This window comes from Pelobates fuscus, chromosome 4 (assembly GCF_036172605.1).
Source record: "Pelobates fuscus isolate aPelFus1 chromosome 4, aPelFus1.pri, whole genome shotgun sequence".
NCBI classification, from domain to species: Eukaryota; Metazoa; Chordata; class Amphibia; order Anura; family Pelobatidae; genus Pelobates; species Pelobates fuscus.
The window spans coordinates 11,423,082-11,437,289 of NC_086320.1; the positions used below are offsets into that span (position 1 = coordinate 11,423,082).

General features: G+C 39.8%; 1 protein-coding gene across 1 annotated transcript in view; it reads left to right on the plus strand.

Annotated features, from left to right (window-relative positions):
* The first annotated feature begins 2,886 nt into the window (after window positions 1-2,886).
* ZC3H3 (zinc finger CCCH-type containing 3) overlaps window positions 2,887-14,208 on the plus strand; it is a 205,983-nt gene continuing 194,661 nt past the window's right edge. Inside the window, exon 1 of the mRNA XM_063450968.1 lies at window positions 2,887-2,965. Within this exon, the coding sequence (XP_063307038.1) occupies window positions 2,917-2,965 (49 nt within the window). The 5' untranslated portion in view covers window positions 2,887-2,916. The remainder of the gene's footprint in view (window positions 2,966-14,208) is intronic.

Consider the following 14,208-nt stretch of genomic DNA (forward strand, 5'->3'; position numbering starts at 1 on the left):
CGTGAGATGGATAATGGTGAGATTGATGATGATATGAGTATTCGTGAGATGGATAATGGTGAGATTGATGATGATATGGGTCTTCGTGAGATGAATAATGGTTAGATTGATGATGATATGGGTATTCATGAGATGGATAATGGTGAGCTTGATGATAATATGGGTATTCGTGAGATGGATAATGGTGAGATTGATGATGATATGGGTATTCGTGAGATGGATAATGGTGAGATTGATGATGATATGAGTATTCGTGAGATGGATAATGGTGAGATTGATGATGATATGAGTATTCGTGAGATGGATAATGGTGAGATTGATGATGATATGGATATTCGTGAGATGGATAATGGTCAGATTGATGATTATATGGGTATTCGTGAGATGGATAATGGTGAGATTGATGAAGGGATGGAACGATGGGTAATGGTGGGATAGGTAATGGTGAGATTGATGAAGGGATGGAAAGATGGGTAATGGTGAGATTGATGAAGGGATGGAAAGATGGATAATGAGGATATTGATGATGATATGGGTATTCGTGAGATGGTGGGATGGATAATGGTGAGTGATGATGATATGGGAATATGTGAGATGAATAATGGTGAGATTGATGAAGCGATGGAAAGATGGGCAATGGTGGGATGGATAATGGCGAGATTGATGAAGGAATAGAAAGATGGGTAATGGTGAGATTGATGAAGGGATGGAGCGATGGATAATGGTGAGATTGATGATGATATGGGCATTTGTGAGATGGATAATGGTGAGATTGATGAAGGGATAGAAAGATGGATAATGGTGAGATTGATGATGATATGGGTATTTGTGAGATGGTGGGATGGATAATGGTGAGATTGATTATGATATAAGTAGTCGTGAGATGGATATTGATGAGAATGATCATCCTCTCCCCAGTACAGGCTGTAATTCCCATTATCCTCTCCCCAGTATAGGCTGTAACTTCCATTATCCTCTCCCCAGTACAGGCTGTAATTCCCATTATCCTCTCCCCAGTACAGACTGTAATTCCCATTATCCTCTCCCCAGGACAGGCTGTAATTCCCATTATCCTCTCCCCAGGACAGGCTGTAATTCCCATTATCCTCTCCCTAGGACAGACTATAACTCCCATTATCCTCTCCCCAGGACAGGCTGTAATTCCCATTATCCTCTCCCCAGGACAGACTATAACTCCCATTATCCTCTCCCCAGGACAGGCTGTAATTCCCATTATCCTCTCCCCAGTACAGGCTGTAACTCCCATTATCCTCTCCCCAGTACAGACTGTAACTCCCATTATCCTCTCCCCAGTACAGGCTGTAACTCCCACTATCCTCTCCCCAGCACAGGCTGTAACTCCCATTATCCTCTCCCCAGGACAGACTGTAACTCCCATTATCCTCTCCCCAGGACAGACTGTAACTCCCATTATCCTCTCCCCAGCACGGACTGTAATTACCATTATCCTCTCCCCAGTACAGGCTATAACTCCAATTATCCTCCCCCCGGAACAGACTGTAATTCCCATTATCCTCTCCCCAGCACAGACTGTAACTCCCATTATTCTCTCCCCAGGACAGACTATAACTCCCATTATCCTCTCCCCAGTACAGAATGTAATTCCCATTATCCTCTCCCCAGTACAGACTGTAATTCCCATTATCCTCTCCCCAGGACAGACTATAACTCCCATTATCCTCTCCCCCAGCACAGACTGTAATTCCCATTATCCGCTCCCCAGCACAGACTGTAATTCCCATTATTCTCTCCCCAGGACAGACTATAACTCCCATTATCCTCTCCCCAGTAAGACTGTAATTCCCATTATCCTCTCCCCAGGACAGACTATAACTCCCATTATCCTCTCCCCAGTACAGACTGTAATTCCCATTATCCTCTCCCCAGTACAGACTGTAACTCCCATTATCCTCTCCCCAGTACAGACTGTAATTCCCATTATCCTCTCCCCAGGACAGACTGTATGTAACTCCCATTATCCTCTCCCCAGCACAGGCTGTAATTCCCATTTTCCTCTCCCCAGGACAGGCTATAACTCCCATTATCCTCTCCCCAGCACAGGCTGTAATTCCCATTATCCTCTCCCCAGTACAGACTGTAATTCCCATTATCCTCTCCCCAGCACATGCTGTAATTCCCATTATCCTCTCCCCAGCACAGGCTGTAACTCCCATTATCCTCTCCCCAGCACATGCTGTAATTCCCATTATCCTCTCCCCAGCACATGCTGTAATTCCCATTATCCTCTCCCCAGCACAGGCTGTAATTCCCATTATCCTCTCCCCAGCACAGGCTGTAATTCCCATTATCCTCTCCCCAGCACAGGCTGTAATTCCTATTATCCTCTCCCCAGTACAGACTGTAATTCCCATTATCCTCTCCCCAGCACAGGCTGTAATTCCCATTATCCTCTCCCCAGGACAGACTGTAACTCCCATTATCTTCTCCCCAGGACAGGCTGTAATTCCCATTATCCTCTCCCCAGCACAGGCTGTAATTCCTATTATCCTCTCCCCAGGACAGGGAGCCGGCAGTGAAGGGGTTAACCGGGCCAGCTTGGCCGTTGCCAGGATAACCGTCACGTCACGCGCTTCCCGCCCTTTCCGGAGGTGTCAGCCTGCTGCCGGCGGCCATCTTTAGTACTGGCGAGGAGCCAGACCATGGCATTGAGAGCATTGGGAGTCTTGGCATTTCATACAGCGCGGGGCCTCGCATGCCCTCCTATACCGCGCTCCCTGCAGGCAGGGGCTGGAACTGCTGCCTTTACACCTCAGCCTCGCCCACATTGCGGCTCCTCTGCCCTCTTTCAACATGGCGGCTGTCGCGTCATAAGTTAGCGCTGTGAATGACGTGTAAAGTGAGCGCCGCGGGGAGGGGGGCAGTTTGTTGTCGGACATGGAAAGGGAGAGAGAGGCTCTGGAGAGGCAGATTCGACTACTGCAGGGTAAGAGGACTACCACTCCCATCATGCACTACCCCAGCCATGAATAGTGCTCCCTGTGATATGGAGAGTCCAGGGAACTCAGCACTACAGCTTATTGTATGAATACAGCTTATTGTATGGATACAGCTTATTGTATCCACACAGCTTATTGTATGTACACAGTGTTGGGGTTAATTCAGCTATACACGAAACTCTCTTAGTTAGATGGATATTTTGCTAGAGCCACACCCTCTGTGATAGACAGGATCCCGGGAATCAGCCAAGAAGACAAGAGATGTGTTCTATAACCAATTCCATTTTATTATACAGTCATATGCATTTATACCCCATTCTCATGTCGGTGGGGGCCATGAGCATTAGTGACATAATTTGTTTTTCACAAGTTATAAACAGCTGTTTCTAGTTATAATCTTTCGTCATATAACGTATCACATATTTGATTAAAACCAGATATTTACAAATACCGATATATTGGACAACTAACAAGAACATTTCGAAATCAGTACTTTTCCCGTAACTAGGATTTTATATAAATCCTATTTCCGAGAATATGAGATAAAATGCCAAACTTAATCTTGGTTCAAATTAACCCTTATATGAACAGCTAGGATAGATATCAAAATGGATATTTGCACCTACACACAGCTTATTGTATGTACACAGCTTATTGTATGAATACAGCTTATTGTATGTACACAGCTTATTGTATGAATACAGCTTATTGTATGGATACAGCTTATTGTATCCACACAGCTTATTGGATGGATACAGCTTATTGTATGTACACAGCTTATTGTATGTACACAGCTTATTGTATGTACACAGCTTATTGTATGGACACAGCTTATTGTATGGATACAGCTTATTGTATGGATACAGCTTATTGTATCCACACAGCTTATTGTATCCACACAGCTTATTGTATCCACACAGCTTATTGTATCCACACAGCTTATTGCATGGATACAGCTTATTGTATCCACGCAGCTTATTGTATGGATGCAGCTTATTGCATCCACACAGCTTATTGCATCCACACAGCTTATTGTATGTACACAGCTTATTGTATGTACACAGCTTATTGTATGTACACAGCTTATTGTATGGATACAGCTTATTGTATGGACACAGCTTATTGTATGGACACAGCTTATTGTATGGACACAGCTTATTGTATCCACACAGCTTATTGTATCCACACAGCTTATTGCATGGATACAGCTTATTGTATCCACGCAGCTTATTGTATGGATGCAGCTTATTGCATCCACACAGCTTATTGCATCCACACAGCTTATTGCATCCACACAGCTTATTGTATGGATACAGCTCATTGTATCCACACAGCTTATTGTATGGATACCTTACAAGTATATCTCAAACAATATACAGAAAAATAATAATATAAAAAGCAATGGTACTTAGCTTATAGAGATGTGTGACAGCCTCCCTAGGTCGCTACCCAAACAAGCGACCTATAACATATATAGTGTAAACCAAAACAAAGAGGATACGGGATATGGCTATGTAAATCTACAGACGAAACATAAAACAAAACAGTGTGATATTGTTATAAAACACAATATTTCATGCGCAGCAATCTTTGCACTCAGAAGATGTAGACGATATAAGCGCTCTTAGGGTGCCTCCCCCGATGTAATGAGGGGCTAGCTGGTATTTCTTATCACCTCTGGATCCTTGTTTCACCAAAAGACATCCACAGGTCAGGGTTCAGTAATAAAAAATGTATTCAAATAAAAAGTGTAGTCACCATTTCAGCATAGGATATAAGTTACAAGAAAGTTGTCCTCCGCGTTTCGTTCTATAAGAACTTCCTCAGGGACCACAATTAACCCCTTAAGACCGGAGGGCGTACTATTACGTCCTTTTAAAAGCGGCTCTAAACGCCGCCGGACGTAATAGTACGCCCTCCGGTTTTTAGTAACTTACCCGGTCGCTGGCGGTCCCACGCCGGCGATCGCGGTTCGGGGGACTCCCAGGGAGCCCCCCGCGGCACGTCCGCCCTCCAGGAGCCCTCCCGGCCATGTGAGAGTGAGGTCCTTGCGAGGACCTCACAATCACATGGCCGGTATAGCTGCCTGCTGCATTGCCAGCAGGGGGACCAACTGTAATGACAGTTGGTCCCCCTGCTGGCTGAAAATCAAATAATAAAATGTTAAAACAGTGTAAAAAAAAAAATTATATACTTAGATCATATATATATATATATTATATATATATGATCTAAGTATATATATACACATATACACACATACACATACACCGTCTAGGTGTATTTTAATATTAATATATATATAATTATATATATATATTTATATCAAATTACACGTAGACTGATACTGATTAAATATATATATAATTATTGTTATATATATATATATTTATAAATAATATAAAAAAAATTAATATGTAAATACGTAAAAAAATTAAATAAAAAAAATAATTAAAAATAAAATATTAAAAAATATATAGATGTGTTTTATTTCGTTCTAACTGTATTCTGATATTAATATATATATATTTATATCAAAATACACTTATAACGAAATAATATATATATCTATATACATAAATATATACGTATATATCACTATATATACCTATATATAAATAAAAATATAAAAAAAAAATATATATATATATACGTATATATACACATATGTATATATATACATATATTAATTCTACACATATATTTATGTAATAATTTTACATAATTAGGTATCCTAATTAATTACAATTAGCGGGACCTGCCTGACCACCCATGCCGAAAGTATAGGGAATTTAATTTGCTAGCACTATATTTAACCCTATAACTTTCCAAGACACCATAAAACCTGTACATGGGGGGTACTGTTTTACTCGGGAGACTTCGCTGAACACAAATATTAGTGTTTCAAAACAGTAAAATGTATTACAACCATGATATCGCCAGTAAAAGTGACGTTTTTTGCATTTTTCACGCACAAACAGCACTTACAGGGACGATATTATTGCTGCAATACTTTTTACTGTTTTGAAACACAAATATTTGTGTTCAGCGAAGTCTCCCGAGTACAACAGTACCCCTCATGTACAGGTTTTATGGTGTTTTCAAAAATTACAGCGTCAAATATAAGGCTTGTGTTTAATTTTTTTCACATTAAAATTCGCCAGATTGCTTACGTTGCCTTTATGACCCTATGGTAGCCCAAGAATGAAAATTACCCCTATGATGGCATACCATTTGCAATAGTAGACAACCAAAGGTATTGCAAATGGGGTATGTCCAGTCTTTTTTAGTAGCCACTTAGTCACAAACACTGGCCAAAATTGGCGTTTTTTGCATTTTTCACACACAAACAAATACAAACGCTAACTTTGGCCAGTGTTTGTGACCAAATGGCTACTAAAAAAGACTGGACATCGCTTATTTGCAATACCTTGGGTCGTCTACTATTGCAAATGGTATGCCATTATGGGTGTAAATTTATTTCCTGGGCTACTATACAGTCTCAAAGGCAACGTAACCAATCTGGCGAATTTCAATTTCAAATGTAACACGCTATATTTGACCCTGTAACTTCCCAAAACACCATAAAACCTGTACATAGGGGGTACTGTTTTACACGTGAGACTTTGCTGAATACAAATATGTGTATTTTATTGCAGTAAAAGCAAACAGTATTATGACATTGACAGTTAAAATGTCATGAAGAACAAAAAAAATCTTATTTTGTCCCATTTTTTTCATATTAAATTATGTTTCATAGCTAAATATTTGATATTAAATGAAAGCCCTGTTCCCCCTGAATAAAATGATATATAATAAGGGGGGGTGCATTTAATATGAAAGAGGTGAATTACGGTTGGACAGACATATAGCGCAAATGCCAGGTTTTGTTTACGTTTTGTTTCGTTCACAACTTGTACATTTGGCTGCGGTGTTAAGGGGTTAAAAACAATAATAATATATCAGTGTACAATACACAAATAAACATATCCTATACAAATCCTCCCTCCCTGTGTCCTTAAATAGGGCTAGTCCCTAAAGTCCATTGGTGGATCCAGTGGGTGTGTAAATCCTCCTTGTTCCTGATTGGAAGAGTAATCTTTCTGTGGCAGCTGTTTTTCGTTTATCCATTTTATAATTCGCGCCCTTTTCGGCAAATGCCGGGAGTAATCATATTTTGCCGAAACCGGAAGTGACGTCCCTAAGAGCGCTTATATCGTCTACATCTTGTGAGTGCAAAAGATTGCTGCGCATGAAATATTGTGTTTTATAACAATATCACACTATGTTTTGTTTTAGGTTTCTTCTGTAGATTTACATAGCCATATCCCAAATCCTCTTTGTTTTGGTTTACACTATTGTATGGATACAGCTTATTGTGTGGACACAGCTTATTGTATCCATACAGCTTATTGTATCTACCAGGTTATTGTATGAATACAGTTTATTGTATATACCAGGTTATTGTATCCATACAGCTCATTATATCCACACAGCCTATTGCATAGATAATCCCAAATAATCCACAAAAAAAATGTATGCGAAAAGAGTGCACATTTATTGATTAAAAAAAAAAATGCATATCAAAAAATCATGGTGTCATACTGTCACATGCTTTAGATACTAAAGGTAGTACAGGCATATCACTCCAAACCATTGGAGTGCACTGAGATGAAACAAATTTCTCAGCAAGAGAGAATTAAAAAAAAAAAAAAATGAAGTTTGGCAAATATCAATTTGCCATACTACCTGCAACTGCCAGACAGGGGAGATACCACCCCGAAAAAGAGTGTGGAAGCCCTGTATCGTGGCAAGAATCCTGTTTATTTAACGATGGAATGACTCAAATACAGTCTAAATATTTTTGGGAAATTCATATTCTTTCCTGTTCACATTATCTTTAGCTTATTATATCTATACAGCTGATTGTATCCATACAGCATATTTTATCCACGTTTCTTATTGTATTCGTACAGCTTTTTGTATTAACCCCTTCATGACGGAGTTAATCGTACACGTTCTGATCAAAACAAAATGTAAACAAAAACTGGAATTTGTGCTATGTCTGTTCAACCGTAATTCACCGCTGTCACATTAAGTGTACCCACACTTACTATATATCATTTTGTTCAGGAGAAACAGGGCTTTAATTTACCATTAACTATTCATATTTGAAAAATATATTATTATGAATAAATAAAAAAAATAAAAAATGTGAGAAATTAAGATTAAAAAAAAAAAAAAAATTGTAGTTCCGCCAGACATTTTAGCTGTAAATGTCATGATACTGTTAGCTTTAACTGCAAAAAAAAAGCACATATTTGGACTCCGCAAAGTCTCACGAGTACAACAATACCCACATTAACAGGTTTTACGGTGTTTTGGGAAGTTACAGGGTCAAATATGGCACATTCCATTTTTCTGTTTTTTCACATTAAAATTTGCCAGATTGGTAATGTTACCTTTGAGACCGTATGGTAGCCCAGGAATGAGAATTACCCCCATGATGGCATACCATTTGCAAAAGAAGACAACCTAAGGTATTGCAAATGGGGTATGTCCAGTCTTTTTTAGTAGCCACTTAGTCACAAACACTGGCCAAAATTAGCCTTCATATTTGTTTTTGTGTGAAAAAAGCAAAAAACTAATATTTGGCCAGTGTTTCTGACTAAGTGGCTACTAAAATTGACTGGACATACCCCATTTGCAATACCTTGGGTTGTCTACTTTTGCAAATGGTATGCCATCATGGGGGGTAATTCTCATTCCTGGGCTACCATACGGTCTCAAAGGCAACGTAACCATTCTGGCAAATTTCAATGTGAAAAAAATGAAATGCAAGCGTTATATTTGACTCTCTAACTATCCAAAACACCATAAAACCTGTACATGGGGGGTACTGTTATACTTTGGAGACTTCACTGAACACAAACATAAGTGTTTCAAAACAGTAAAACATATTACAGCAATAATATTGTCAGTAAAAGTGCTGTTCATGTGTGAAAAATGCAAAAAACATCACTTTTACTAAAACATATCATCATTGTAATACAAGTTACCATTTTGAACACTAATATTTGTGTTCAGCGAAGTCTCCCGAGTAAAACAGTATCCCCCATGTACAGGTTTTATGGTGTCTTGGAAAGTTACAGGGTTAAATATAGTGCTAGCAAATTAAATTCTCTGCACTTTCTGCTTGGGTTGTCAGGCACGTCAGTCAAATTTTAGTTAATTAAATCACATGATTATGTTAAAAGATTATTTAAATATACATGTAGAATTTTAATATATATATGTATTTAAATTCTACGTGTATACTTATGTAATTCAAATCGCTACATAATGCTGCTCCCACCTATCTATCCTCCCTTATACACAAGTATGTCCTGTCTAGGCCCTTACGATCTGCTGAAGACTTACGTCTATCTTCTGTCCGTACTCCCACCTCTGATGCTCGCCTTCAAGACTTCTCGAGGGCTGCACCGTTCCTGTGGAACTCGCTTCCCTCCTCCGTTAGACGCTCACCCAGTCTCCACTCTTCAAAAATCGTTAAAAACCCACTTCTTCATTAAAGCGTATCAATTAAACTGTTAATAGCTCCCAACTGATTCCTCTTCTGCAACTGTCACTAGTCTAATACTATCCTTACGTTTTTGTGTCACTATACCCCACTCCCTCTAGCATGTAAACTCACTGAGCAGGCCCTCAATTCCTCTGTTACTGTGTCACTATACCCCACTCCCTCTAACATGTAAACTCACTGAGCAGGCCCTCAATCCCTCTGTTACCGTGTCGTACCCCACTCCCTCTAACATGTAAACTCACTGAGCAGGCCCTCAATCCCTCTGTTACTGTGTCATTATACTCCACTCCCTCTAACATGTAGACTCACTGAGCAGGCCCTCAACCCCTCTGTTACCGTGTCGTACCCCACTCCCTCTAACATGTAAACTCACTGAGCAGGCCCTCAATCCCTCTGTTACTGTGTCATTATACTCCACTCCCTCTAACATGTAAACTCACTGAGCAGGCCCTCAACCCCTCTGTTACTGTGTCAGTATACCCCACTCCCTCTAGCATGTAAGCTCACTGAGCAGGCCCTCAACCCCTCTGTTACTGTGTCACTATATCCCACTCCCTCTAACATATAAACTCACTGAGCAGGGCCCTCAATCCCTCTGTTACTGTGTCACTATATCCCACTCCCTCTAACATATAAACTCACTGAGCAGGGCCCTCAATCCCTCTGTGCCTGTGTGTCCAACTTGTCTGGTTACAACTACATGTCTGTTCATCCACCCATTGTAAAGCGCTGTGGAATTTGATGGCGCTATATAAATATTATTATTATTATTATTATTATTATTATTATATATTTATCTATATATAAGTATTTGCGGTTATTTGTATTTTTTATATGTAGAAAAGCCATTAGGCCTGAATTTGTGGGAGGAGTAAGTCCCCTACTTAAACTCCCAGCCCCTACTCACCTCTGCCGTTCCAGTTGATTGTCTATCCCCATAGCAACCAGCACTTCCGATCCGAGCTTCCCGCCAAACAGCTTCAGTCTCCTGCAGCAAGAGGTGTCCAGCGGAATCCTCCGTCCGTTCTGCGGCCCTGCCACCCGTTTTCCTCCCGGTCGCGGTACCTGGCTTCCGGTCACGAGACCGGCACGCTCACGTATAGCGTTCGGCTATTTCCCTCCGTTCGGCCCTAAAAACGTAGGGGTTGGCTCCCTTTTTTACTTTACACGTATCCTTACTCGATCATGTATTTCAGCGTTCGCGCCACTAAAAGTAGACCAATGCCCGCTATACTTACGCATCATTGGCGCATTCGTACGGTCAAAACTGCCGAACCATGTATAGGCATAACTCTGGTGCTAATCATTATATTTCTGTGTTATCTTTCGGTCATACGCACGAACCACGTTCCTATTTACTTACCCGTTCGTGCATCTTAAGCGTTTGATGTAAATCCTGTTCTCCCCTCGCATACTTACCTAATTCATGATTTTTCTATTCGTGCGGAATTAAACGAACGCACATTATACTTTACCTAAACAGGTCCCTCGTACGGCTAAATCTACCGATCCCATTCAAATAAAACAAGCATTTCATTCACATGAATTTCATTGAAAAGCACATACTTTCTGGTTGGTCATTTAACTGTTTATACCTACCTGTCAGTATAAGTTATTAAATCCGTTTATAACTACCAACTTTTCTCTAAAACTGTGTTTGCCGGTTTTTATTATGTTTAAAAAGTTTTTAAACCTCAGCCATTTTTATACTAGTAATCGGTTCTTCTTCCTACACCTAACTGGTTAGTAAACTATGTTTAAAACGGTCATTAATCAATTAAAATAGATTCTTCCTGACACCAAACTAAAAAGGGCAGATTTCTTTAATTCCACACTGTCAGGGTACCTGTAGTCTCTACCTCTGATAAGAGGAGAGACTTAGACGTTTTCCCGTTCAGAAGGGCTGTTTCCTCCGTTCCTCGCGGTTCCTCCGGTCGGTTACATGCCGGCCGCGAGGGATCCACGCCCTTTTATGACGTGACGCTCAGTAGCCGACGTCATGACGCCAAGCCTGCTCGACCTGTCACTCAAACCCTGAACACGAACCAGGACTCGTCGGGGGTGTGATTACCTCCTAGAACCGGGGTATTTAATAGAGCTTCCCGCATTTGCTCATTGCCCTGTCGTGGTTCTAGCCAGTCTAGTCACTCAGTGCTCTTGTATGTCTATTGTCTCTTTGGTTTTGACCCGGCTTGTTTGTATTACTCTGCTTATCTCTGTTATCCTTTGACCCGGCTTGTCTCTCGCTTACCTGTCTTCTCGTTCCCTCGACCTCGGCTTGTCTCTGACCATTCTCTACTTACTCCTTACGTTAAGTCCGGCCATCCTAAGGTCCGGTATACGTACCTACTACACTTTGTACTCTGCGTGTTGGATCCCTGTCCCGATCCTGACACACACCAACCCTGTGCAAACACTACATACAGATATTAATAAAGACAAATAGAAATAAGAGCTGCGCCTAATAAAAATAAATAAAATAATGAACAGATAGTCCAAATATAAAAATGAAAATAAAAATAAATATAAAAAAAAAGTCTTTGCTAAATCGATCTGATGTGGTCGTCTGGTACATCAATATTCAGTCCGCAATATTTATCCTTGTTTGGTTCTTCCTTATGGATCCACTCATATGTAAAAGACAAAGGGTATATAAAGGAAGCCAGATAGTGTAGTATTGTTAAAAATAAAGGGAATAAAATGGATAAAACTCTTGAATGCAAACTCACATTTGAAAGAGCAAAAGCCTGCTCTGGTGTAGAGGGCGTGCAGCGGTTTGGATCCCCGCTTATGGGATATGCAGTAGGTGTCCTCCGTCTTTAGTGTGTTTTCTTTGTCCTTTGTATGGCAAACACTCGGGTAGAGAGAGACAACCAATAGTGTACACTGGATATAAAACTATGGTTAAATGAAAGAAATAAAATGGGTACTCACAATGGGGGAGCAGGTACACTGCTCCTTTAAAATAGCGCTGGTGGTATTATCCCCACCTAGGATTTCTTGGAGTCCGAAGTGATGATAAAATGCCAGGTAAGGAAATAATAAATGTATATAAAAAAAAATACAATAAAAAGTGATAAAATATACTTTAATATTAAAAAATACACAATATTATAACCATAAACGCGTTTCGCCAATACGGCGTTATCAATATGGGGAAAGAACCTGATACCTGGCAAAAGAAACTTTAAATAACAAACACAGTACTTTGAAATTGGCGCCAAAAATTGGGCTAACCAATCACAGCAAAGGATTGAATATGATAATATAAAATCATATTAAAAATTATATAAGAACGGTATGTTAACATAAAAAAGCATATTCACAACATGATTGTACAAATGTATATAAAAAACGAGCGGGTAATGCAATAAAAACAGTATATTGAAGCTCGGTCACATGACCGGCATAAACAGAGCAGGGGGATTGTGGGAAATGTAGTGAGACGCCGGCAAGCACTGCGCAGCCGCCGGCGTCTCAGCAGAACTACAGATGGGAGGGAGGAATGAGCTGCATCACGTCGGCACGCATAAAATATGCGGCCGACGTGAGAGGGAAAAAACGACGGCTCGCACGAAGCTGCGGCCGTCGGTATAGGAGGGGTGTGAATGGAATGACGCGGCTGATGACAGCCGTCGTCATGGCAATGGAAATAAACAGCCGGTCGGCTCGCACAAAGCTGCGGCCGGCCGGACAGAAAAAAAGCTAGATAAAAAAGCAAATAATAAAAGGAAAATACACATCATGTCTGATCCACTGAAACAGTGTGACCAGACATGATGGTATCACAATATAAAAACGAACATAAGAACAGTGCATGAAAACCAATGTCTAAAAGAAACAGCAGCCCCAAAATGTAAAAAATAAAATACAAAGAGGCAATGGAATAAAAATAAGCAGAAGCATGTACAGAGAAATAAAAAATATTATAAAAAGTTGAACAGATCAAAATCAACATTAAGGACCAAGTGGGGCAAGGGTTTGGAGTCTATAAACCCACTCCATTTCTTTTCTGCCTAAAATATTCTTAATATTTCCGCCCCTCCATGGAACAACACATTTTGTTATTCCAATACATTTTAGCATTTTTGGATCTTTATTATGTGTAATAAAGTGTTTGGATACAGAATGATTTTGGTATCCATTTTTAATGTTTCTGCAGTGCTCACTTAAGCGTGTCTTTAAGCACCTTGTGGTCATTCCAACATATTGGAGGCCACAAGGGCATTCAAGCAGATATATAACATTTTTTGTGGAACAATTAATAAAATCATTTATTTTATAAACCTTGTTTGTCTTATTTGATACAAATTCGGTGACTTTATGAGGGACGTCAGGATTGGTAGTTCTGCATACTATACACATTTTGCACTTACAAAAACCTTTAATTTGTGGAAAGAAAGATACAAAAGGGGCCTTTTTGGTTTCTCTAGTAAAATTATTGGTTAAAATAGATTTAAAATTTTGTGCTCCCCTAAAGATAATATTTGGGCGTTCAGGTATAATTTTATTTAGTGTTTCATCTTGTTTTAACAGATGCCAATGCTTCCTTATGATCTTTTTTACATTGTTGCTTTTGTTATTAAAATTAAAAATAATTGGTAAAGGCATTGCCATATCTGTGGTTTTTGGTTTATATTTTAAAAG